We start from the raw sequence: 27,237 nt of genomic DNA on the forward strand, positions 1-27,237 counted from the left end.
TCCTTTTGCTTGCGCTTCTTCCGGCAGGTCAATGAGGTAAGGAAGACCTACTTTAAACTACGAGATACAAAGCTAACCCATCCATTTACATCACTAACCCTTTCAGCATCATTAACCTTGTCTGAGCCACGTTACGTTATAGCTGCAAGTTGTTACAACATCGCTGTAAAGCTTGTTGCGCTGAACAGAATTTGCTCTAAAATAGTTATCTTAAAAATAGGAAGCATTGATATCCAGTCCTATTGACCTTATTAATCTCATAAAATAGTTAAGGGGAAAAAAGCTTTTTTATTCTTTTTTACCCATATTAAAATATATGTGAGTATGGCTGTATCATTTGGAGTATTTGCATGTGAGAGTTTTTACTCTGTGGCTTTTTTTGCCTGGTTTCATTCTTAATGATGTGCCTACTGTTGTGGTCTTGTTTTTTCAGCTACGTAGCTCCTTCAAGCAAGCTTTTGGTAAAAAGAAATCTCCCAAGTCAGCATCTTCTCATTCAGATATTGAGGAGATGACTGATTCTTCATTACCTTCTTCACCAAAGCTACCACACCACAACTCTACTGTTTCAACACCGTTGCTGAGAGCTTCCCATTCCAACTCTCTGTAAGTGATTTTTTTTTTTACTTTTTAAATAGAAAATTCAGCAGAGGGCGTCTTGCTGCATTGGTAGAGGAAAAAAAAAAAATCATGCTTTGGAGAGATCCAGTGTTTTCCATGCTAGCTTTACAGGACATCTCTAGGCTGCTTTACAGAGCCAAGCAGAGGCAAAATGTACCCTACACCATCCTGTCCCTTTTGGTTCCTCCGTCTAAGAATCTGCAAATCTGTATAAGCGCTCCAAGAGGTTGATAGCTGTTCAGCTACGTGCGCTGCTGAAACCAGCTCTTTGCCATGAGGCCACAGCAGATGACACAGTGGGCCAAACGGGATTGTCCTGTAGGGTGAAATCCTTAACCCTGTCATACTGGCAAAAGAATGAGCAAAGATCACACTTTGACCTACTGCCTATTTTGAATGTTCTGTAGTCTGAGGAGATTACAAGCAGAGGACTGAGAAGTTGAATTTATGTGTTAAGGGACTTAAAAGTATATAACTGACTCCCAGCACAGTACCTTCCAGTGTCCAGGAAGCCAAAAATCACTGCATCGTTACTGTCGCATAATTTAATGTTTCATTGGGGTGCTCTCTCAGCAGACTGTGCTGAGGGTGAAGAGTCTCTATAACCAGAGTGACCTTGGAGTGCAGTATTAATTGGATCTCTTGCTGTTAATGAAACGAGCCAGGCCAAGCCTGAGATTTCGTTGCTCTGTTGGCTAAAGGCAGTACACGCTGTACTAATCCGCCATGAGGAGTTCCCAGTTAAGTTGACAAATTGAGATAAGGTAAGGATTTACTGGAAATCAGACAGCACGGTTTAGTGATACAGCTGAACTCATCTAACAGCTTGCGCCTGATGAGCGGAGACGATCCGCTCCTCTTTTCTTCTCTACCTCCCCAGCCACCTGGGCCTGGTCCTTCCCTTGCACTGGCCCTGCTACTTCTCAGGCAACTCCACTGAGCCGATGCAACATGCTAAATTATGTGAAAAATAGTTTGACAGAAACGTGAACGGGTTTTTTTCCCCAGGTTGCTGGGTTGGCTCAGCTCTGGGGGCCAGAGCCGGCGTAAGCGTGGGGGCACGACAGCAGCACAGCCCGGAGCAGGCTGGGGAAGAGGAGTGAGAAACAAATGTGCTCCTCTGGGTAGTTGCAAGCTATCGTACACGCTCATCTGTACGACCAAACCATACCCTTTTGCTTGTGTTTGTGTGAGAATGAGATGTAGACTTAAAAGTCAGGACTTCTGCTCTGCTGCCTAACTCATTTTACGTTCACGGGAAGGTAACAGGCAATCTTGAGGCTTCGTTTTGGCCCCCTGTGAAGTAAGTAGTTGTCTCACCGCACTGTTCTGAGTCTCAACTCACATTTAGAATGTGCTTGGAAAACTCTGTAAAACAGATTTTATGGTAATTCTGTGAGTAGCTTCGTCACTTGCGTAGGATAAATAAATAACAGAAAGTTGTAAGAGGCAGTATTGTGAAACATACAATTAACAGACAGCCTTACGACCTTGTAGATGTCATGCAAAGCTTCCAGCCTGATTTTAGATCAAATGCATTTGAGTAAGTACCCAGACTTGGAAGTTTTGCCCATCGCTTGTTTTCACATGAAGAGGTGAAAACAATAGCAATAGTTTCCAGCCGTATAATAGCGATGAAATGTTAGTAGCAGAAGATAATCCCCCATGAATTTTTTTTAAAGCTTCTTCAGTCTCTTGAGCCTCACTCAGTGAGTTTCTGGTGACTACAGCAAATTGTGCTTTAGAAATCTAAGGCCAGAAAATTGTCAAATGATGATCCCGTCTATCGTCAGTCAAAATGCTGTGTGCATACGTCTCATTTTGACATGAAAGCCAAAAGGCTAAACTGGAGAAAAGAGTAAATATGGGAGCTGAGGGAGGGCTAGAGCACAAGGAAGAGTTGTGTATTTTGGCTTATTGGCTTTTTGATGGGGAAAACATCTCTCATTAACCTGATTTAGGGCGAGACATTTTAAATGAAATCTCCCTCAAAGCATGCAGCTGTGTAGTTGATCTTTATGTAGATACACTTATGACTGTGCTGAAATGTTACTCACCCAGGATCTTTTTTTTGTGGGAGGAGGGAAGGAAAACGCCACCAAAAATTTTTTAAGCATGAGTGCTTTAAAGCGAGCAGGAATTTATCACGCTTGAATAGGTGTAGAGTTCCAAAGCCCTCCAGAACAGTTCAGGGAAACCCAGCTGTGCGCACCTGGTGAGCTTTAAATCTGTCTGTAAACTCATCAATCTCCAACCAACTGCTGTTGCTGCCTGCACCCCCTTAATTTATTTAGATTTTGGCTTTAGAAGTTTTCCTTTATGGCAACTACCATGAAAAAAAAGACGACTATCCAATAGCAGGTCATTTCCAGAATTCTGTTTCAGATGCTGATTAAAGAAAAATAACCCTCAGACATATTTATTTCACTACTCTCTAATGTTTCCATGACCTAGTTAATATCTGATTTAGGGTATCACTAATCCAATAAGCCGACACTGTTGCCTGCTTCCTGCAGAATAAAAGGGGTTTATTCCCCTTTTACTAATAAATGCTGGAGAAGCACCATCCAAAAAGTAACAAATGGTCTCGTTCAATGTCTGGTTTTTTATCTTCTCCAGTATTTCCGAATGCACCGACAGTGAAGCTGAAACAGTCATGCAGTTACGAAATGAGCTGAGAGACAAGGAGATGAAGTTGACCGACATTCGTCTGGAAGCCCTTAGCTCTGCTCATCAGCTTGACCAGCTTCGGGAGGCGATGAACAGAATGCAGGTAAGAAAAAAACACCCCAAATATTGCAGTCTGTGTTGATGTGTGAAAGATTGGCCAACCTGCCACGCAGTAAAGACCTGAAAGAAGGTAAATTTGAAGTTTTTGAATGCTTACTAAAAGTTGTATTTAGCTTTGTCCCAGTGTTAAACCTCGTACCTTCATTAAAAGTCAGCTTGAACACATGAATTCTGCTGCCCTCAACTCTGCAGCTCCGTTTCAACCCTAAAAGCCTACGGAGAGATCATTTTTGTTGACCGTCAGCAACCTCTTAAAACGTTCCCATGCTCTCTGCCTTAAAGTAGCTGCATTTCAGTGTTTAGTGAATTCCCACGTATTTGTGTTTTCTAGGATACTTTGAAAAGTTTCATGGAAGGGACATTGTAATAATTAAAATCATTAATTTATTAAAAGAGATTAAAAAGTTACGAAAATGGCATTTCTGCTAAACTATTACTTATTCTTAAGGTACTTATGTTGCTGTCTTTTAAGTGTGTTTTCACCGTGCCTTCTAACCCCTCGCTTGTCTTTTCAAGAGTGAGATCGAAAAATTAAAAGCAGAAAATGATCGGCTGAAATCTGAAAACCACGGCAGCTGTAGCAGGGCTCAGTCTCAGGTTTCCATTTCATCCTCTCCAAGACATTCAGTGGGTCTCTCTCAACACAGTTTGAACCTCACGGAGTCAACCAGTCTCGGTGAGTTTAATGAGAAAGGCGGTGGGCAGGTTTTATCCTGCACTTGGAAGATTTGGTTTGGTTAGCCATGGAAAAATGAAAGCATGAAAATTATTAACAGTTGAGGTGTGGAAATATGTCAGGAGCTGGCACAAAGCCTTCTTTTAAAATGTCGTCATAGGTCTGCTACACCCTAGATCGGAGTTGTCCAATTATGACCTCAGCTGCGAAGAGTCATGTTTAAAGCCATTTAGTGGTGTACATTTGCCAGGGGATATATCGTAGGAAGGAAAATACAGAGTAACTGACTAATAATTTTCAATGACCTTCTCTTTTTAAGAGCGATACTGGTACTTGGTAGGGAAGTCAGTAAACCTGGTTCTTGTGTTTCACCTCAGGGCATGCGAAGCCCAGATGCGTCGTGTTTGACTGCAATAAACGTGTTGGCGTGAACCAGAATAGTCTTCATTGTTATTAAGATACAGCTGTGAAGCTGTTGATGTGTTCTGTTCACAGACATGCTGTTAGATGACACTGGAGATGGCTCTGCCAGGAAAGAAGGAGGCAGGCACGTCAAAATAGTTGTCAACTTTCAGGATGAAATGAAATGGAAGGAGGTGAGTTGTGTTTCGTCCCCAGCTTGGAAATAAAAGTCACTTTGGAATGTGCCAGGGAATTCAAATCCAGTTTGGTTCGGAGGCTCTTACTTGCAAAAGACTTCTTAAAATTTTCTCAGCAAAATAGTTTGCTGGTGTATCGCTAGCGATAGACGAGGCGCTCGGCTCCCTCCCGCTTCCTTGGAACTGCCGAGAGCCAACGCCGCCAGTTCAGTTGTCTCATGGACTCACCTGCAATAGCTTTTTACTTTGCAGTTTCTTGTCGGTGCCATCAGCCCTGGCCGTGAACCATGTCGGTAACGCAGGATTGCTAGACTAGACCGTGTGTCTGCGGCATAGGTGATAACGTTGCAATTCAAGCCTTTCAGTAGTATTTCTGAAAACCAGGCTGCTCTTTTGGCGTCAAGGACTTCAGCAGACTCATCTGTACCTTGGTATAGCATCTGTTTAAGACTGGTATCTTAAAAGTTGCACAAAGCACTTGGGCCTTCCTGTTAAACTTCAATAAAATTTTAACTAATAATAAGGACGATCAAATGTGTCGATAGATGGCGCACCCAAGTGCTAGAAGCACCGATATTCTGGAATAACTTAATCGATCCAGACCGGGAGATCTATACTTTATCATTCTAGTTCAAGTTGTCCTCTCTGGTACAACTATCCCATTTTGAATGACATCTTTCAGATGTTCTCCATTCACAAGTAATTGAAAGAATGCTAAATACGCAAATACATTTCTGATATTGTAAAATTGCAGCCCACCTCATGTGTATAATGCGTGCATGAATGTACGACACCATCTTTACCAAGCACTGACCTTGCTATCTCATGTTATGAGTATCTGTAAAAGTGTATTTAAGAAATAATTTGATGTCTTTTGTAAGAGGGGGACAAAAATTTGAATAATCGGAGGTAAAACTGACTCAGCAGATCTTTCCATTAAATGCCAATTTTGTATTAATAAATACAGCCCTGGCTAAGCAAATGAACAGTAAAAGTAAATTGCTAATCCTGTTGGACTCCACTGTGCTCACAGTCAATAAAGTTACCGTGTGGAAATCATTCCCTGACGTTTTAGTTGAACTATAAGTTTTATGATAGAAATTGGGTTTTTTTCAATGAATGTTTCACAGTGAGGGCAGCTATAGAATAGAAAAATGAGGTGAGTTCTGTTTTTTTTTTAATCTGCCTTCGAAGTCAGAAACAAAATGCTGTCATATACCAAACATAACACAGAAGTTGTTATATACAAATATATATATAAAAAACCCTCACTCTATATATAACTATTTATACATATAGCCGTGTATAATTTCTATTTATATATTTAGATTTCTATGTCCACAGCAGCATTTCTAGAAGTAAATAGGATAAGCCTTGCAAATGCAACCTATTTGACTGTGAAGTCATGGAAAAACAAGCCGTGAACTTCTCTGCCTAGAATTTTCCTAAGAGTCTTTCTGTCTTTTGGCTAAGCTGTAATCCTCTCAGAGGTTTTTGAATTGTTCATGGATTGATTAATAAATACCTTTTACTTAACATCAGTACCACTTAAGATTTGTGACTCTCAACACTGGAGAAAATGTTCAGTAGAAAACAAGGATTTCATATAGCGTTCAGAATTCACCATATGGACTGGTAAAGATGCACCATAATTTAAAAGCACAAAAAAAGCCGCTGTTTTAATTACATTAAACAGGCTTGTCTGGTACAGTTAGGATTTATTTATTAATTTAAACTCACATTTCTATGCATTTAGGATTCCAGGCCTCGCACCTTCCTCATAGGCTGCATCGGAGTCAGTGGCAAGACCAAATGGGATGTTCTGGATGGGGTCGTAAGACGCTTGTTTAAGGTCAGTGAGTACAATTTGCTGTGTGCTTGAATTCTTCTATTAGATTTTGATGGCACCAAGCAATATTGAACTTGCTGCGATTACTGCTATTATACCGTAGCACAAAGTCACAGAGATTTCAGTGCTGCCTGACTTTTCGCGTCCCTTTTTCACCCTAGGAATATATCATTCACGTGGATCCCGTGAGCCAGCTGGGACTGAATTCAGACAGCGTTCTGGGCTACAGCATTGGAGAAATCAAACGCACTAATAGTGCGGAGACACCTGAGCTGTTGCCCTGTGGCTATCTGGTTGGAGAAAACAACACTATTTCAGTTACCATCAAAGGTAATTACGCTTGACCTGTCTGCTGTAGTTCTCGCTAATTACAGTTTTATCAAAGCTTGCTGTGTCGAGAAACTCAGAGGAGTAGAAACTTTTTATTGTTTCTTTTTCCCGCCCCTGCCCTTTATTTACTAGTCCTTCTATTTTCATTTGATAAAGACAGCACTTAAAGTATGCCAAGTCTATAAATTCAGCAAATTTTCAACCTGTAACGGTAGGAATAATTACACACACAGCAGTTTTCTCTTGAACTGATGCCTGGAGTTGTCCTGGAGAAGACCTCACACCACAAGGGACGTAGTGGAGTTGTCTGAACAGCAAAGTACCTTCCAAATGAATAAAGCCCCAGAATTTCATTACTTCTTTGTAACAGCTATAGTTGTTATTTCTTTCATGCAGAGTAAAAAAAATTCTTGATTTAACTTGCTCGATTGGTCTTGCTGAAGAGTCCCTCCTTAGGCACCAGTAAGGAGGGATCCCAGAATTCATGGGACACTTTAAAATCTGGGGTTTTAAACATACGGTTTTCAGAAATCTCATCAATTTCATTATATCATACTGATAAGAACTTAATGCTCATATTTCTCATTGGGTTTCTCAGGGAACCGTTTTTATATGAAAACTATACTGTGAAACTAGATTTGAGGGAAAAAATCCTCAACCGCTGCATTTTGAATGTGCATCAGTTTGCTCGAGGTTACACCAGTGAAATCTCAAGCGTAGATCTGCATACAGTAGTAGAGTATTTGAGAGTGTTGCCAGGCACTCTGCAGCTCGACTTCAAAGTTTGGCTGTGCCATTTGACTGAAAGTATTTTGTTTTTTGAATATTGGTACAAAAAAAATCAAATCACCTTGGGTAGCAAATCAGTGGGCAGGAAAACAAAATAAGCCATGAAATATCTCAATTTACTGAAGCTTGATGTGAACCCAGGGTACTCTGCTTACTTGGAATACATTGTCCAATAGTATAATCTCATTTGAAATATTGCTTAAGGACTAGCTGTATCTATAAAGCTGCAATCTGTTTTTATGTTTAACTTGCATTGGCTTGACTTGTACTTTGAAGGTTCATATGTGATAACAGTTTTCAATAAAATAGAAGTGTATTTAATCAATTTATGGAAAATCACATATACCTTTGAGTTATAAAGCTGCCTATATAAATATTTAATATTCCAAGTAACCACTGAGGTGCAAACATTCCTCTGTGTGATCTGCCAACTTCCCTTTCTGCTGTTTATTTTGAAGCACGGTGTATTTTCCCTGAGCCAATTCCGCCTAAAGTGACTGCTGACATTGCGTAAATGCTTATCAGTAGGAGTTTTATGTTAGAAGAGATAACTATCAGCATACAGAGAAGGAGTTTAATTACAAGCGTTTGGGAAAGTAGGGGGAGTTGATGATAGCTGCTTTTTTTCTCTAGCGATTCAAAAGTAAACAGGTAAATTCTGGATGAACGCGTACCGTACGCGGCGAAATACTGCAAAATGGACGGCTTGTGTGTGAAAAGCGTGGCCTGGAGTCATTTAGTACGGCAGCTTTCATAGGGCCTTAGACACCGTAGGATGCAGCTGAGTACTTGGAAAACCGAAAGCTGGAGGAGGATCCAGGCTAAGCCCATGGGTCACTTCTGCACTTGTTTTACCAGCTTTAGGTGTGTTCCTCTCCACCACGGGGGATGCCACGGTGGGGACGGGATTTATCTCTGAAGTGAGCAACAGCTTGGTCAGGTGGGATCTAAATCTGCTGTTTCCAAGTGTTATTTTGGGGGTTTCTCCTGCTATTATTGGGCCCAGGTACATTCACAAAATCACATTTTTCAGTTCTCCGCTTTGACTATCTAGTCATTTCAACTAATCTTGATTTGTTCAAACTCCACTAACGAGGTTGCTTTGCAACTACTTAGTAAAAAAACCCCAAACCCCAACCTTTTAAAAATGCAGGTAATTCAGGTAAAAATTGGGAAGCCCTCTAACGGAGGAATCTTTTCCTGTTGCAGGTATCTGCGAGAACAGTTTGGACGGTCTGGTGTTTGAATCGCTGATCCCAAAGCCTATACTGCAGCGTTATGTCTCTCTCCTGATGGAACACAGGCGGATTATCTTATCTGGCCCCAGCGGCACTGGTAAAACATACCTAGCAAACCGTCTGTCTGAGTATATGGTCCTTAGAGAGGGCAGGGAGTTGGCCGATGGCATTATTGCAACCTTCAACGTGGACCATAAATCCAGTAAGGTGAGGACACCGAAATCATCCTCGCACAATTCATGCTACCGTATATCAAAACCGAGAGACTCCTCATTTATTAATCCATCGAAAGCTGATTTTAAACTTACCTTTCTTTTTAAAGCATTATGTTAATCCTGAAGGGAATAATATTGAAGGTTTTCAGAACTGCAGATTGACCTGATTAAGGGCCTGAAACAGAAGGCTTCCAGGTGTATATTTAAACACCTAAAGGTGTCATGATTTTCAAGTGGTTAGGAGCCTGAGAATTGCCCAGGAAGTTAAAACACCTGCATAAAATTCCCAGCAACTTCAGCAATCCCTATTGCACGTGGGCATTTTTCCAAAAACCCTCAGATGCATCTCTAGGCTGTCAAGAGTTTCTGCAGCTGCGAGTATCAGCAGTTGTAATCTGCATATGCTGTGTTTGAAGTGACTGTTGTCCAGACACATTCCTGTGCCGGTAAGGCAGGTCACTGCTTTTTTATGTGCTGCTGGTTTTGCTGAATATACCTCCAGTGAACGTCTAGATAAGAAAGAAAAAAAAAAAGGCAAAAAAAAAAAAAACCCTGTATATTTGATGGCCTTAGGCACATTTTCCTGAAGCTCATCCTTCTTTCGCAGCATCACTGAAGGCATCCGAATTTGCGCTCTGCCGAGGGATGCTTTTTTCCAGATTAATTTTATCAGCTGTATTTTGATAGAAGCACAGTTGCAAGAAGATATAACAAACCTAGCTGGAATGCAAAGTTTGGTTTGATATACAGAGAGTTGAACAAGTTCCCAAAAAGAAATTAAAATACATTTCAGACCTCTGAGTGTCAGATTAGGACAGCGCGAATGAAAAAACACAAACCAAATGGCAAAATCTTAGTCCCCTTTAAGCCCTTATCTCACACAGGATTTCTGATAATAGTCTTGGAATCTTCAGCATAACCTACAAAAGGGAAGGAAAACCATATTCTTCTGTTTTCTCATGGAAAATGTGTGCATTTGTAAGATGGCAGGCTCTTTTGCTTTAGGTCACAAAGACAGTAGCTTATGCATCTTCACTGGATTTTAAAGGAATATGATGAAAATTCTCTTTTCCTTTCTTTTCTTTTCTTTTCTTTATATGCGCTTCGCAGGAACTCCGCCAATACCTGTCCAACCTAGCAGACCAGTGTAACAGTGAAAACAACGCTGTGGATATGCCTCTTGTAATCATTTTGGATAATTTGCATCACGTCAGCTCCCTGGGAGAGATCTTTAATGGACTTCTAAACTGCAAGTACCACAAATGGTAAAGAAATAATATCAGAACACACTCCAGATTTCAGTACTGCAGTCAGACCACTGCCGTTGCAAAATGTGATCGCAAAACCAAACTCGAGATTAATTTGGTAAAGTGGACCGAGATGGCCAGACCATCCACATTATGGAAAGCACTGCAGAGGGTTTTTTTCTTCATAAAATGATCAATTCCTCTGAAATCAGTAATAAAAAAGTAGTAGAGGGTTTGGGTAATTCGCATTCATTTCATGCAATGGATCTTCAATACTAAAGCCCCATTTTTAGTGAACGATCCTGCTTTGAGATTTCTGTTTTGCTTTTAGAATTTGATGTTCTCAGAAGTCGGGTTCTCAGTAGAGAATCTGGTTATAAGTAACTACAAAACACTTCCTTGACAAAAGAGGTTTGAATAACCTTTTCTAACGTTGAGATCTTCCTAAAAAGTTGTTTCTCAAAATTTCCAAGTTTTATTTACTTGATTATTTTTTTTTTTTTAATAGTCCGTATATTATTGGCACGATGAACCAAGCCACCTCCTCAACACCTAATCTTCAACTTCACCATAATTTCAGGTACTGTTTATTCATGTTTCTCATTTATGTTTGTGGGCTGGCAAAGCAGTAATGGCTACTGAGTCATCTGAAATTGTTCTTATCAGCTGTAACAGCAAACTAAAAGAGAAATACCATTCGCTAGTAGCTGCTGCCCTAACATGTGCAGCTTTGTTATGATGCTGTTATTAAAGTAACTGCGGTTCATGAAACTTTTCCTTTTTGGAGGAATGTTAAGATATTTGATCCTCTAACAAATTTTAAATAAGGTAATAGGCAAAGCAGATACTGAACGAGAAATAAGCTGAAACAATACACAATACAAATTGTTTCATCTAGTGAACTCATGATTCCAAAATAATTTTTGCTAAGAAACATATGTGACTGGGATAGCCCGTTTTGATCATGATGATGATAATCTAGAAATCATAAGAGAAATTTAGTCCAGAATAGTTATGTTCAGTAGCATGAAAGAGAAATAATGGACATTTCTGCTGTTCTGCCATAGATGGGTGCTATGTGCTAACCACACTGAGCCGGTCAAAGGCTTTCTTGGCCGTTTCTTGAGAAGAAAACTAATTGAAACAGAGATCAGCGGCAGGATGAGAAATGCAGAACTGGTTAAAATTATTGATTGGATTCCCAAGGTCTGGCAACATCTGAACAAATTCTTGGAGGCTCACAGCTCCTCTGATGTTACTATTGGTAAGTGCCCAGGCATATGTAAATATATGTATTTTATTTCCTTATGTATCAGGTGCGTCTGTGTACATTTCCTTGTGCTAAAAAAGGTTTCTTTAAAGCCCCACTTTTAGATGGCAGTGTACTCTCAGGCAAACTGTACAAGAAGTTTCTAAACTTTTTTTTTTTTTTCCCCCCTAAGAAAATAGGACTTCTTTCTAAGTCCTGGATAAAAACTGTGTAATAAGATCTGGTTAATTGTTGTCACCTTGAAGGCTATAGTTTTTCAAGTAGATTCAGAGGATTTTTGAGCTCAGGAAGAGCAGTTCACCAGGTAGCAACTTACGTTCTCTCATCCTCGGCTTCTTTCTCCAGGGGGCTGGAAGTTTTTGTTTGATCCTATTTTGATGCATATCATGATTGTGATCTGAATTTCCCTTTCCAGGTCCACGGCTCTTCCTCTCCTGCCCGATAGACGTAGATGGTTCTAGAGTTTGGTTTACTGACTTGTGGAACTACTCCATCATCCCATATCTTCTGGAGGCAGTTAGAGAAGGGCTACAGGTGAGCAGGCAAAAGTGAAAAACCATAGGTCTTGAATGCTATCTATTCAAAAGACAACCCAGCACTGGAAAAACCTGAATAACGGCAACGTTTTCTGTAGACAGAACTTTGCACGCTGAATACCTGCACGTCTGTGAAAATGTATCCTAAGTTGTCACTTAGGCAGAATTATTCTCTTCGCTGTGCAAACCGTTTTGAAATACGGAGTGGAGGCACCAAAAGTCCAAATCAGTTTTTTGAAAAGTGTTTAGATGCCAAACTACTGATTTTTTCAATGGGGGGAGTTAGACACCCAAGTATCTTCAATAATCTGTTCCAGAAGCACACCTTAAAATTGTACGGTGCGTGTGAAGAACGTGTTTGTAGTCATTAACTTCGTTAATGGATTTTCCTTTGTAAATCAAATCTTTCAACAGAGGAGGAACAAAGCTGTGTATGGAGAGAAACATATTAATGAGAGAAACGTATTAATGAGTGACAGGATCAGTATCAGTGACATTTTGATTACTTCTCAGTCTACAGGATGAATTTTTTAGCAGAGTCCTTCATAATTCTTTCAGAGGCCATAGTGAAATCAGCATTGATTGCCAGTACTTAGTAACTGATTCATACTCTAGCAATTTGGATAGTTTTATGCATTGCCACGCAATTCTTAGTGTTTGTACGACCATAAAGCTTGTTGGGATCAGGAGGAGGGCTCCACAGAGGATTGCTATTGACTTGCCATGCAACTATGGAAAAAATGACCTTTTTTTATTCTTCGGTCCTCTGTTCACAAAATAAGCATGGCAGCACGTAGTTTAGAAGACAATTTTGGAGACGGCATAATCAAATATCAGTAAATTCTGGACATTGCATACATGAAAGTAATTATTTTTGATACAGCTTTTTCTGTGAGAAAGCTCTCCCTGTATTTTGGTAACACGAAGAGCCAGGATAGGTGGGGGAACCTGAAGCTTTCCCATTGCAGCATCTGTTAGCAGACGGCTGATTTTCAAGTCACTTTTTTTTCCATAGAACTAAACACAAGATCACACATACAGAAATAAAAAGGTGGATCACAGTGAGAGTCTGGAAGATTAGAAAAGGGCTAAAGGTAGATGGAGAGTAGGAAATTATGGCAATGTGTTGGGAGCTTGTGTTTTGGTAAGAGGAAAAATGCCATTTAGAGGGCATAACCTATAATTAGATCTGATAAAGGTAGGAAGAAGGTAGTACTTCTGTATGTAGAAGGACTCATTAGAAAGATAAAAATGTGGAAAGGGTTCAGAAAAGAGCAATAGGTATCATTGAGATACAGGAAGCATTATTCCATGACAGATACGAGAAGCTCAAACTATTCAGTTTATTCAAGAGGAAGCTAAAATATTACTTGGTCTATGGGAGTCTTCTGCTTTAGGCTTGCAAGGAAAAAAAAAGTCTAGTGGTTGTTTGACAAGTTTGGACTAGAAAAATGCAAACTATAAGCAAGACACAGCTTGTTATTAGTAAGAACAATTAACAGTTATGAAATTTTACTTAGAGAAGTAATAGGTTCTTCATCACGTAAGTCTCTGTGTCTGAAGTCTTTCCGAAACATGAAATAACTGCAAGTATGAGCTCCATGGAGAACCAGTTGTGTTGCAGAATGCTTCCTTCATGGTTGTGAACAACAGTTCTCCATTCTGCTACTGCTTAGGGCTCGCCATTGCAGTGTTTGTCAGGGTGCCTTGCCATTAAGATATGTAAAAAAAAAAGCGTGAAAGACTTCTCTTGGAAAATACTGGAGGTTTGGTTTTGATTTACTTTTTTGTTACGTTTCTTTTCTATGCGGTACCCTTTCTGTATTAGAGGTTCAGCTCTCATCTGCACGGAGTACTCTGCAGAGAATGGAGAAGTCATGAAAATGCACCAGCCTGTGTCCTTGAAGAAGTACTAAAAAAAAAAAAAAAAAAAAAGCGGGGCAGGGACTTGGACTTTACATTGTCCAGTTAACAACCACCTCGGGTTTCGTTTGCTATCTATACAGCAGAGATTTATAGATGTTAACAGAAAGAAGACAACCCTGTCATAGAAAAGTCAGCTTTTACCAATGGCTTCTCACAAATCAATGAAATACATGAATTCAACAAGTTTTGGTTAAAATTTGTGCAAACTATGTTTGCCATTTGAAATTTGTCAGTGCCTGGAGGCTTCATTTTCTTTGGGATGATTGTGATGAGCTCTTAAAGATGAGGAACATGATAGGGCCTAAAGTACGACACACATAGAGGAGCTTTGCTGGAAATAGAACAGCAGACCCGTTTTACATAAAAATTCCTATCAAGGAAGGTAATGGGAGCCAATAATCTTTTTGACCTAAAACAAGTGTAAAGATTTCATGTGACTTTGTTTCCTCCTGGGAAGGAGAAAACTGATACTCACAGTGATTCTCAGGCTCCTTGTACTGTGTTTTGAAGCTCTCCTACTGGCTGACGAGTAGGTTTGGAAAGCATTGAAAAATTAGTAACAGAAATGAAGACAAAGAACAACAATTAATAAAACCATCTTTTTGCTTGCTTGTTTTGCCTTCTATATCTGGATCTTTCCTTAGGTTATTTGAATGACTTGCGTTCCAAGTGTAAGGCTTTTGGTTTCTCACTTCGTGCTGCAGATTCTGTATCCGCTTCAGTCTCATTTCCCCAAATTCCACTAATTCATTTCCATTGAAATAATTTCTCAATTTAGTCTAGAATTTCTCTTTTGTCAAGTCTGTGGCTAAGAATGAGACTTCAGTACTGAAAGAGTAGCCAGAGTTGTGCTAATTAACAAGCTAATGCTAGAAACGTGTGTGTCATTTGGGGCTATTTTCTGTCCCCCACACCCACAAAGGCTCCTCCGAGAACACATCTTCTCTCATGAAATTGCCTGCCAGAAAGGAAGGGTGGACTGCTGATTTCACTCTGATCTCTGTGGATCTAAACTGAGCTATTTTTATATTTCTGTTTCTCATTTAGAGAACTATTTTGGGTCAAAGAGAAGCGAGCCAAATGGATCCTTACAATAATTGCTCCCATTGGAGCTGAGGTTTTTTGTTCTTCAAAACAGGGATGTGAAAATTAGAGGGTTACATAAAACCCCAGTTCTTCCTGCTTGGTGTATCGATACAGAATGCAGCACCAGCAAAAAAAGGACCCAGAGTCCCTGTGGCTTCCTGCCACCGTCACTCTTACTCCAGTCATTCCTCTTTGGTGCTTTGGGAAGCAACCCGTTCCATCCTTGGCCCCGTAATTGCTCCCTAGAAAACGTGCGTGTGAAAGGGATGGACGGAACTGGTTGCCGTGGAAGGGAATAGCGAGTTAGTCGTTCAGTGTCTCATCTGCCGAAGATACGTGATTTCATATATCGAAATGGGAATTTTTCTTACTAGCTGATTTCCAGAAGTGAGCTAGGATCCACACAGACCTTCTGGGTAGCAAAGATGTGAAAAAATATAAAATCCTCTCCACTTAGCAACTGACATGTATTGCTGTAAATTCGAGCACGAGATGAAAAATAGGAGATCTGGTTTATCACAGCTTGGAGACATTATGCTGGGAAAATAATCTAATAGAGCTCAAGGATGACCGAGTATTTGGGTTGTGGGAGAGGCTTTAAGGTTTTAAGTTTAAGATCACCTAGCACCATCTGCTGGGCACCTCTGCTCAGCCCTGGGACTCGCTCCGTTCTGCTTCAGAATAAAGCAGATCTTGGTATTCAGAGCCATTTAATACTTTGTGCGTGCAAAAAATAAAACCACAAAAAAAACCCCAAGAAGAAATAGCGGTGAGGAAAGCAAGATAGTCATAGATCCGTCGGAGAGCTGATGAATTTCTTTTAGACCACTGCTTTTCCCCTGTGTGTTGTGCAGGAGAGTTCTCCGAGTTCAAAATGCAGGGAATGAACTCCAGTTGCTGAAGGATGTTTAGGCTGAGATTTATAAAGCAGAAGTAAAAGTTTTCAAGTGGCTTCAAGCTGTAGTAATGCTTTTGAAAGTCATGTGGCATTAAAATTAATTTATTGTCTAATGAAGGCAATGTTAACTAAATACAACAAGAAGAATACGTTGGGATTCAGTAACACAGTCTGTTCAAAACAGAAAAAGGTTTTGAAATGAAGCTTGCTTACTTGAAATAGCAACGTGACCACAGACAAATCCTGCTGGCGCTTTTTCTTGGTTGAATACAAAGAAATTCCCCTGACTTGAAAACCTTTTGCTGTGACATCCATCGCTACTGCCTGATGACAGGTCTCCCGTTTCCTCCTACGCGTTCCACAGATGGCAGTTTCACGACGACGACGGCAAACGTCGATAAGGAAGGCAGCTGCTGGTGCGATCCGGGTGTCGACACCGAGGGCCTCTTTTGCGTATTGACTTTATTTAAATTAACTTTATTAAGCGAGGTTATTTTCAGGTTTCCCTTTCTTCAACTGGTGCCAAGAGAAGGGCACTGCGGTCTCAGAGGAGGTGGTCAGCCTCTTCCAAATCCGTTGCCATCAAAAATAGCTAGAACTTTGTATGTCATTAGAGTAAGGGAAATCTTGGTTTTGTTCAGCCCTGCTTGCAAGTGTCCTCTGCTACCCAAGACTCCTGGCACATTCATTTTGGTTAGGAAACGGTAGGCTAATAGGAACGTTCTATCTGTTTTTATGCGTTTCCAGTTGTACGGGAGGAGAGCACCCTGGGAGGATCCTGCCAAATGGGTGATGGACACGTACCCCTGGGCGGCCACCCCCCAGCACCACGAGTGGCCTCCTCTGCTGCAGCTGCGACCCGAAGACGTGGGCTTCGACGGCTACTCGATGTCCCGGGAAGGCTCGACCAGCAAACAAGTCCCAGTGAGTGATGCCGAAGGAGATCCTTTGGTAAGCTGTCATTTTGCAAACAGCAGAACGGCTTCCTTTCCCTTGTTTCTAGGGATCAGAAGCAGGAATTAAAAGAGTAAAGGACAGCTGGGCGTTTTAGAACGAGAAGGCAGCATTTCTGGGGGAGTCGTCAAGTCAGCTCGGGGAATGCATTCGCGCAGAAAGCCGTACGGTTTTGCAAGAAACAGCGGCAGAAGCTTTTCAGATTCATTTGTTGAGGATATTTTGAGGATTCGTTTTTTGAGGAGTGACTGAGGATGTGTGTAATAAACTTAATTTCTACACTGCGGAATTAAATATGTGATCTTGTTACACATACTTGAATAGCACAGCGGAACCGTTTCATCTAGCCTGTTTTGCCACAATCGCAAAATAGGCTTGTTGCTTTACTTCAGGTGGCTTTTAGAGCTGTATTCTTGACACCAGATGAAAATTGAGATTTTGCAAGAATATATGAACTAATAGTCTCCATGACTGGTGTCTGATTAATGAATCAGAAATACCACACGATCATATAGGGAGATGCCAACATGTATAGAATGTACAAATTGAGCTTGAAGGTAACACTAAATACGCATTTTCTTGCAACGGGAAACAGTTGCCGAAGCTGCTGTGCAAACTGCGTGCCCTGAAGCTGTTCTGTTGAGGTGTACGTTTTTCTGTACAGCTGGGAGTGTAGATTGCGTGTTACAGTTTTTACATGCTCATATATACCTATGCAAATATCAAGCTAGATATTAGGACATCTGGATTTGCCTCTTTTGACTGATCCATCTGTATTGCCATGGGTCAGAGGAAGACAGGGGTAGGATGCTTGCAGAGTCCTGTCGAGTACGGCTGTGGACTAGCCCCTTCAGTCTTCTCATTTTCACCTTTACTGGAAAAGCATACTTTTTATGACTAACCGGCACGCTACTATAATATGATTTACAGTTAGTATCCCAGTGAATATCTTAACATTAATTAATATCTTAATCTTAATATTAGTTACCCTGCTTGTTTCTTCCTTTTCTTTGTTACCCACTGCCAAAGTGAATGCCACTGTAGCTTTCGTATGGAGTTGGTACTCTTCCTACCTCAGGCTGCAAATAATTGTGAACTTCTGTGCCTTTGCAGATGAACATGCTCATGAGACTGCAAGAAGCAGCCAACTACTCAAGTCCCCAGAGTTACGACAGTGACTCTAACAGCAACAGCCATCATGACGACATCCTCGATTCGTCTCTGGAGTCGACGCTGTGATCTTTCTCGGCTAGAAAGAGGTTGTCTCCATTATTGCTCTCCCACTCGGCAAGAACCCTGATCACAGACTCCTGAAAGGAACACGTTCCTGGGCTGGGCTGGGATCTCAGTATTAGAGCTGCAAGAACAACAAGACACTTGGAGTCAGTCTTGAACCTGGGTGCAGGCAACCCAAGCAACCTTTGTATTGTTTTTCTTTTGATGATGATGAGAACTGCACTATTCCTTTGTTTTCTTCTGTTTAGTTGCTGTAAGCTCTCATGCCTAAGATACTGAAGATGTTAAAAATAATCATCATGACTAAAAGTTGAAGGGGCGGGCGGGGGAACTTCACAGCTATGAAGCAAACAGCTTTGTGCCATGTACTGTCCGGAAGGAGAGGGGAGAGGAAATTTTTGCCTATGCTGCTTCTGACCAAACACATTTAGGTGAGGGCTGGACTTTTACCAATCAGCTTTGCGGATTAAACGCAGCTTCATATAGTTCTGGTGCTATAACAATATCGTTTGCCTTGGTAGTAATACTCAATAAAGGCAAAGCTGCAAAACAGGGAAGTTTGAATAAATATTAAAAAAGAGAAAAGAAAAAAAAAAAGAAAAGAAAAAGCGCTGCTCTCCTTGCCAGTCTGAGACCTTGGCTTTCTTTCATTGTGTGTTTATAAAGATATATATATAAATAGGAATATATAAAAATATATATACAGTCTGAACAAATCAGGTTTTTTCAAACACTGTGTAACAATCAATCCCACGACAAGTGAAAGATCGGGTAGCCCTTTGCTAGTCAGGGCCTGATTCTCTTCCCACTTTCATCCACGTGACCAGCTCGGTTGACTTCAGCGGCGTTACACCCAATTTATTTACCCTGAGGAGAGCGAGTTTGCCTCCTCTGCAGAAGTCAGCGAAAGGGCCGTGCCCCGTGAAGTCCTTCAGCTCCAAAGGACCTTCGGCAGCGCGCAGGCGTTGCGAGCCCTGTACGCGGAGGTGAGCTACACCCCTGGAAAGGGATTAATCGGACTTTCGGTTTTTAATTCTTGCCATGAAATGTTACAGCCGTTTTCTAAAAACTTGGGGGTTTGTTCAGAGGTTTCGTTCCAATCAGCACAACCATAAATGGGTTAATTAAAACTCAGCTCTGTGACAGTTCCAGTGCTACTCTAGTGACAACATTTACTTCCACGACTTTTCTTTTTAATTGAAAAAAAAAAATTAGTATTTTAGCAGTATTCAGGTCTGGAAAAAAAAAGGAGGGAAGGTACTGCATCTTTTAAGTTTAGCTGGGCCATGCTGTTGAGTTTTGGCAGAGCTGTGAACCTGGTTTTATTTCTCCTCCTCTCCGAACGCACACACGTACACTATCAGTGTTAAGGCTTGTACTTCTGTTGGGGAACAAGAACACCTCCCAAAGAATTGCACTTTCCTTTTTACGGCAGCAAATGCTTACACCACCGTCACCACAACGTCAGCTGTACCTCAGCAAAAACATCACTCCTCAATATTGATTTGTACTAGCCTTTCCAGCTGTCTTTTGGTGCTGACTTTTAAAGCGATGCCTTATTTTGTACTAATTGTGTTTGATTAAATTAGTGCTGTATATTATGGAATTTTATTTAAAGAAACAGGGCTAAAGTCATCTCTTGGAATATCATAAGTTGCTGTGAATATTGTTTGTATGAAATACTAGAATTTGTTTAAATGTGACAAAAAAGGAGGGAAATGAGATAACTTTTCAGGTTCATATCAATCTGCAGCTAATAAATCACTGAAGAGCTGTTTTATACATGCAGGAGAAAAAAAAAGCTTTTCAACTATAATAAATGCTGTCATGAATAAATTACAGGAATATGCTGGTTTTTCAATGTACAGAAAGAAAACTTACTGCAAACACTTTTTTAAGAGCTTGTGGGTTTAAAGTAATACAACAGACAAGTTCATGCTTCTGTGACTCAGCTTGAGAGGATCGTTTTATTATACCTCATGACTTTCTGTAATATAACTGTACTTTGTCTTACTGAGCTGGTCTTGAATCTGCTCCTGTTACAACTTTTAAGTGCTGATGACTTTTTTTTTTTTTAAGAAAAAAATATTGTAAAAGAAAAATTTAAATATTTTAATGATGGGGGGAAGAGCTTGGTGTTGTTACTGTTTTAACCTTATGAACTCTGTTTCATTATTTCACTGAATGAAATACCAAGGGTTACTCAGCTAATGTTCCTAATCCAGCTCTTGGTACTGTAAAAAAATGGGATAAATCTGTATGGAATCAAATACATAGCATGCTGATGACAAGTTTGAGAGAGGTTAATTTTTCCAGTAGTCTTGACAATTCTGCTTCCCAGCACTGACTTTACCTGCTACTACTGTGAATTTTGGTACCTTATCCCCCAACTGAATCCATGCAGATAGAGCATGTGCCTGTTAAAAAAAAATAAAAAAAATAAAAAAAATAAAAAAAACCCCACAAACATAAAACAGTTGCAGGGCTAGGGCTTTAAATGGACTTAATATCCTAGAAAATGTCTCAGTTAACCTTTAACTGAGTGCTATAAGACATGTTTAAAATGGTGTTTTATTTGTGGGAAATGGGGTATTTTTTTTTTTTTTTCTCATTTTTAATCCTGTGCTTAAGCTCAGGAAGGAATTTCTGTTATCTATTATTTTTTTATTGACACTAGCTCGGATTACAGTGAGAGGCAATTTTGAGTAGGCTAGTCGTTCTAAGCATCACAATATTCAGTGTCTTTTCTGAAACTTTTGGGAAGCAGGGTTACCTGTTGTGCACACGTCTTAGTTTTTATCGAGACTTTTCATAGGTTAAGTCTTTCTTTAAGTGACTTTGTTCTCCTTTAAGGCCTATTCAAAACGCTTCCTTTTTTTTTTTTTTTTTGCCTTTTTTTCCTTGCAAAGTTGGCTTGTTTAAAAAAAAAATCAACAAGAAAGAAATGCAAGATTCTATGCAACATTCATGTTGAGTTATAAATTGAAAGTATAAACCATTTTCTTTCCTTCAGAACTGCCAAGAATGATACAGGCCATAAATGAGATGCGGTTTATTTGGGGAAGGGGAGGGAGGGGGTTGGTTAACCTTTTTGTACATTTTGAAAGAAGCAAACTGATATTTCATTGTTGATGCTTAACTTCGATATTATGTGTATGAAATCTTGTCTAAATGTGGCAATTTTCTTTCGAGGAAAAAAAAATACAAAAAACAAAGCAAAAAAATCTTTCTTTGTCGATATTAAATGGAAGGTTGCTGTTTTGATCTAGTCGTTTCCAGTGGAACAGTTTATGAAATATGTTCTATAAGATGTACATTTTTTCATTGTAACATAGAAATGTAAATATTTGATTAAAAGTGCTGCATTTTGATGAATTTTTTCTAGCCATTTTTAAAGAGAAAAACTAGGAATTGAGTATTTTGTGTACGTTTATGATGTTTTCCATTTGCTCCTCTCCCTATTTAATTTTCAGTTCTCATTTAGGATTGGAATTTGTGAATGGTCTGTTTGAGATCATGCCTCCCCTTTCTCACCCTCCCGTTTCTCCCCCTTCCCCGCCCCCTGTGTCATGGAGAATAAAGCTGATGATTGTACCAGTCTTAAATTATTCATGATTCAATAAAATTGATGCTTATTTATTCAGATTTGTGGCTTCCCAGAACTTTTTGTCCCTTCTTAGTCAACATTTTCTATTTTTATTTGAAGATTGTGGGGTTCGCTTCTTGTTTTGATTGGCTTCTTGTAAGTACTTGTGAAAAGATGCCAACAGCCCTTACCCACATCCAGGAGGAAATTTAGCAGAGGGACTACACCAATACGATTCTCTCCCATAGCTAGTATTGGCACAGAATACCCATCAAGAGCTGCTCAAGGCAAGACCGGTCTGTCCATTTAGAGTGTCTCTGCATAACGCTCAAAGTCAGTCAATACGTGGCCAGCAGGCTGGACAAATCCTGGTACCAGCTTCTGGTTCCAGAGGAGTCCCTGTGGGTCACAAGGGCTGCGGGTGGCAGTGTGTGTTAGGCTTATTCTGAACACGCTTTGCAGAATGAACTTCTTAGAATGGGTCAGGTTGGAAGGGACCTTTAGAGATCATCTAGTCCAACCCTGCGATGAGCAGGGACGTCTTCAACCAGATCAGGTTGCTCAAAGCCCTGTCTGACCTGACCTTGAATGTTTCCAGGGATGGGGCATCCGCAGCCTCTCTGGGCAACCTACGCATTCCACACATCATTACAATTTCCTCTTCACCCATTTGATAGAGACACTACGATTATACAGTAATCAATTTACATTGGTCAGGAAAAATGTGTGGGGATCTATTCTCCTCCTTTCTTTCAAATAAATACTCTAACTTGGCAGAGGGAGGGGGGAGTAGTCTCTTTTCAGAAAGGATAAATCCAAAACCCTCTGCACTTAAAGTGTAAGGGATAATAGTCAACTGTACTAATTTTTTTCCTGGAGACTATTTTCTATTCATATTTCTGCTTTTTTTGATGGTTCCTTGTAGTTATCTTGTACTCTACTGTCTGATTTGAACTACCGATGTTGGGAGGACAGTTTCACCTATATCAAAGAAAAAGTTTTGAAAGAGAAATTCTGCTGAAAATCGGTGATCAGCATTCAGGTTAGTTTCTCTAAAAGACTCTTCACTTGTCTTCTAATAACGCAGCAGAGCAAACTGTAACTGGGAGCTGATCTTCTCTAATGTGGGCTTCATCTGTCCCTCCACAGCAGTCCTCCAGAGCCAGAATAGTTTTGGACATGCTCGAGCAGATTTTTCTGTGTTCTGTAAAATTCTTTTGATTCACAGAACTGCGTGTTTTCGAATTGGCCCTGGAAAACGCTCCAGCCCTCATTTTGGACAATGTTTGAATCAATACTGGACTGGCACCAAAATGTTTAGTATCTCTCAGGAGCTCTTCTTCCCTTTCTTTCCTTTTTTTGCTGCCCCATCCCTTCCCCGTGTTCTTGTTCTTTGCCCTGTGCCCGCTTTTTTGTATGCTCATCTTCACTTTTTTTTTTTTTTCCTTTACCTCATCTTCTCTTTAACCTTTATTGCCCTGCTTTTCTGTTTCCAACATCCTACTTCTTTCTTATTTTATATCCTTTCTGGTTCCACTTCAACATTTCTCAGTGCCGTAGCATCAGTGCTGACTTCCTTTCTGCAATGGAAAGGGAAATTCCCTGGAGTCATTTTAAGAATTCACGCTGCAGCCTGTCACATGTACTTACACCCTTTGCTTTCCACTGACCTGCTCCACTGGTATCTTGAAGTAGTCGCCTCAAGAACCGGTGAGGCAATACCTCCTGAAACCCTTCAGGCTCCCATCCTCTCCTCCGCACTTTCAGTGCACGGCCTCATTTTACCACCTCACTGACGTTGACGATCCTGATGTTCATCTCTTAGGTGATAACCGAGGGCTCGTGGTATGGAAACACCTACTCTTCGTTGGTTTCTAGCTTTTAATATGGACAATCGGTCTGTTTTTCTCAGCTCCACAGTTTATAGCCCCCCTCGGCACGGGGAGGACCCACGTGAGGTTGCTTTTCATAGCACACGTTTGCAGCGTGTCAGCAGGAGAGGAGCAGCTGCCCGTGGACCCTACAAGCCCACAGTCATTCCTGCCCCCTCCTCGTTTATCAGGAGAAGACTTTGGTGGGGGTAGAGCAGAGCACAGCAGCTGAGGACAACTCTCATCTCTGCCAACGGCAGCGGGGCTGACTGTAGGCAAATACTTCCCCATTGACATCTCCGTTTGCTTAGTCACACAAAGAAATCCATGTTCCTCTCTCCTTCCTTGCTCAGAGAATCACCAAATGGATTGGGTTGGAAGGGACATTTAAAGCTCAACTACTCCAGCCCTCCTGCAATGAGCAGGGACATCTTCAACTAGATCAGGTTGCTCAGACACACGTGATTTGATTTGCTCCTTTGCTGGTGTGTTGGGTTTGTGTAGCGGGGGCGGCTACAGGGGTGGTGGTTTCTGGGAGAAGCTGCTGGAAGCTTCCCCTTGTGTCCGACAGAGCCGAGGCCAGCCGGCTCCAAGATGGACCTGCCGCCGGCCAAGGCCGAGCCCATCAGCGATGGTGGTAGTGCCTCACAGATAACGTATTTAAGAAGGGGAAAAGAAGTTGCTGCGGAACAGAAACTTCAGCTGGAAGAGAGGAGTGAGAATACATGAAAGAAACAACCCTGCAGCCCCCCAGGTCAGTGCAGAAGGAGGGCAGGAGATGCTCCAGGCACCGGAACAGAGATTCCCCTGCAGCCTGTGGGGAAGACCACGGTGAGGCAGGCTGTCCCCCTGCAGCCCAGGGAGGTCCACGGGGGAGCAGATCTCCACCTGCAGCCCATGGAGGACCCCACGCCGGAGCAGGGGGATGCCCGAAGGAGGCTGGGACCCCGTGGGAAGCCCGCACTGGAGCAGGCTCCTGGCAGGACCTGCAGATCTGTGGAGAGAGGAGCCCAGGCTGGAGCAGGTTTTCTGGCAGGACTTGTGACCCTGCGGGGGACCCACGCTGGAGCAGGCTGTGCCTGAAGGACTGCAGCCCGGGGTAGGGACCCACGCTGGAGCAGTTTGTGAAGAACTGCAGCCCTTTAGAAGGACCCACGTTGGAGAAGTTCATGGAGGACTGTCTCCTGTGGGTGGGACCCCATACTGGAGCAGGGGAAGAGTGTGAGGGGTCCTGCCCCTGAGGAGGAAGGAGCATCAGAGACAACGTGTGATGAACTGACCCCAACCCCCATTCCCCGTCCCCCTGTGCTGCTGGGAGGGGAGGAGGTAGAGAAAATCAGGAGTAGAGTTGTGCCCAGGAAGAAGGGAGGGGTGGGGGAAGATGTTTTCCAGATTGGGAGTTTTATTTCTCATTACCCTGCTCTGATTTGATTGGTAATAAATTAAACTAATTTCTCCAAGTCGAGTCTGTTTTGCCCATGACCATAGTTGGTGAGTGATCTCTCCCTGTCCTTGTCTGGACCCACGAGCCTTTCGTTATATTGTCTCTCCCCATCCTACTGGGAGGGAGGAGTGAGTGAGCGGCCATGTGGTGCTTAGTTGCAGGCTGCGCCCAAACCACAACAGCTGGAGACGCAAGGAGACCAAGTTACAAGGGATGGAGCCTATGCTCTGGCTAAGCATGGGTAATTCCTCCTCCTGCTCCTCTAAGAAGTTCACCCGTGTGGGACTTGGCAATTAGGAGATCTGAAGGACCTTAATATGAGATGGGATCCACAGGCAGATGGGAAGAGTTTGTGCTTCCAGTGAGATCTTGCAGTAATCCTGACTGAAGGACCATTGTACATCAAGGAGCTGGTGATCCACGTAACAGTTAACCCAGCCCAGGCATGTGCTTTGCTGCAAGAACAGCCTGGCCTTCAGACCTGTGTTGTGCTGCACAAATCCCTTGTTTGTAGGATAAACTCAGCCAGCCCATTCCAACCGAGGAGCCTGCAGGCAGCTCCTGCTGGGTACTGGGGATTAAGCCACCCGTGCGCCCTTGGCTTTATCTACCCATGCAGCAAGAAGTTCTCATGAGTACATCCTTCCTGTCTGACAGAAGAAATGATGAATAGAGTTGTTTTCTTGTAAGAAAAAAAATCCTATAAAAGCTCAAATAACCACACGTATGGATGGGGTGTAGTATGGTGTGTGTAGATTGGAGGCCCCTTTGATGCTAACACCACTCGGGGTTCCCACCATCTAACGGGACACAAGATTCTCTCTGCTATTCTCGTCTTACAGCCTTAGCTGTAATAAATCGCACTTTGATACCACACTGAGGCCGAGTGCCTTTCTTACCGGGATCATAATGAACCAGCACCACCCAGTGTAAATCAGATGTTAGGACACAAAGCCCAAACCCAGTGAGGGAGGAACAACCTCATAAGCTCAGGTCTGTGCGAGCCGCTAAACCTCATCCACAACAGTATTTCTGGCAACGTAATTCCACCATTTTCAGCTTACCGCTCTCTGCCTGGCCCCCCATCAGTCTTGACTATTAAATGAATCTATTTCTGCACAGTGGTGCACAAGTCATCTTCTTCCTGCTGCAGATGCTGGACATGCCAACTAGGACCAGCACGTTGCTAGATTTACTGCTCACAACCCAATAAAACCTGTGGCCTTGGATATAGCGATTGTAACATTGTGGAGTTTAAGATCCTGCTAAGCACACTGAAGACCAGCAGTAGGACAAAGACCTTGGATTTCAGAAGGGCCAACTTCAGTATGCTCAGAGCTCAGCTGTGAGCTAGTCCATGGGAAGCACCTGTGGAGGGAAAAGGAGCTTGTGAGTGCTGGGAGTTACTCAAGAACAGCCTCCTGGAAGCAGAAGAACAGCCCAGCCCCTACAACGGGAAAGGGAGAAGGCAGAACAAGAGACCACCCTGGCTTAGCAATGAACTTTTGGGTGTGCTTAAAAAAACCAACAAAAAAAGGACACATACTGGCTATGGGAAGGTGGCCAAACACCCATCAAGGACTACAAGAACCTTGCTGGGGCATGCAGAGCTGTAGTCAGGCTCAGCAAGAACTGAAATTGGTCAAAGATGTCAAGAACAACAAGAACAGGCTCTTCAGCTACATGGACAGTAAGCAGAAGCAGAGGGAAGGCATAGGTCCATTGCTAAACAGAGCAGGGAAACTAGTTACAGGCAATGCTGACCAGGTAGAGGTTCTCAAGACTGTCTTTGTCTTCACTGGTGTAGCTGGACTCCAGATCACAGCCTCAAGTAGAGGCAACGACATACGTGTCGACCTACCAGTAGTGGAGGGAGGGCTGGTCCGCATCCTCTTGCAAGGGCTCAACCCACATAAATCTGTGGGCCCAGGCAGAATCCAACCCAGGGTGTTAAGAGAAGTGGCTGACATCATTGTCACAAGGCCACTGTCTATAATATTTGAAAAGTTGTGGAGATCGGGGGATATCCCTGATGACTGGAAGAGGGCAAATGTTGAATCCATCTACAGGAAGGGC

General features: G+C 41.9%; 1 protein-coding gene across 4 annotated transcripts in view; it reads left to right on the forward strand.

Annotated features, from left to right (window-relative positions):
- The window catches only part of NAV2 (neuron navigator 2), a 416,926-nt gene extending 397,742 nt beyond the window's left edge, over window positions 1-19,184 (forward strand). For 2 of the 4 annotated variants that reach the window (XM_010563699.1, XM_010563700.1), the window contains 14 exons: window positions 28-36; window positions 434-606; window positions 3,241-3,394; window positions 3,928-4,087; window positions 4,583-4,683; window positions 6,443-6,538; window positions 6,697-6,865; window positions 8,864-9,099; window positions 10,218-10,372; window positions 10,863-10,934; window positions 11,422-11,618; window positions 12,040-12,158; window positions 16,818-17,021; window positions 18,138-19,184. In XM_010563699.1, coding sequence (XP_010562001.1) covers window positions 28-36; window positions 434-606; window positions 3,241-3,394; window positions 3,928-4,087; window positions 4,583-4,683; window positions 6,443-6,538; window positions 6,697-6,865; window positions 8,864-9,099; window positions 10,218-10,372; window positions 10,863-10,934; window positions 11,422-11,618; window positions 12,040-12,158; window positions 16,818-17,021; window positions 18,138-18,263 — 1,971 coding nt within the window. In that variant the 3' untranslated portion in view covers window positions 18,264-19,184. The remainder of the gene's footprint in view (window positions 1-27; window positions 37-433; window positions 607-3,240; window positions 3,395-3,927; window positions 4,088-4,582; window positions 4,684-6,442; window positions 6,539-6,696; window positions 6,866-8,863; window positions 9,100-10,217; window positions 10,373-10,862; window positions 10,935-11,421; window positions 11,619-12,039; window positions 12,159-16,817; window positions 17,022-18,137) is intronic. The other 2 variants (XM_010563702.1, XM_010563701.1) reach the window with 1 other exon arrangement.
- Window positions 19,185-27,237: the final 8,053 nt, after the last annotated feature.

The sequence above is a fragment of the Haliaeetus leucocephalus genome, unplaced genomic scaffold (assembly GCF_000737465.1).
Source record: "Haliaeetus leucocephalus isolate CR32 unplaced genomic scaffold, Haliaeetus_leucocephalus-4.0 Scaffold173, whole genome shotgun sequence".
Classification (NCBI taxonomy): domain Eukaryota; kingdom Metazoa; phylum Chordata; class Aves; order Accipitriformes; family Accipitridae; genus Haliaeetus; species Haliaeetus leucocephalus.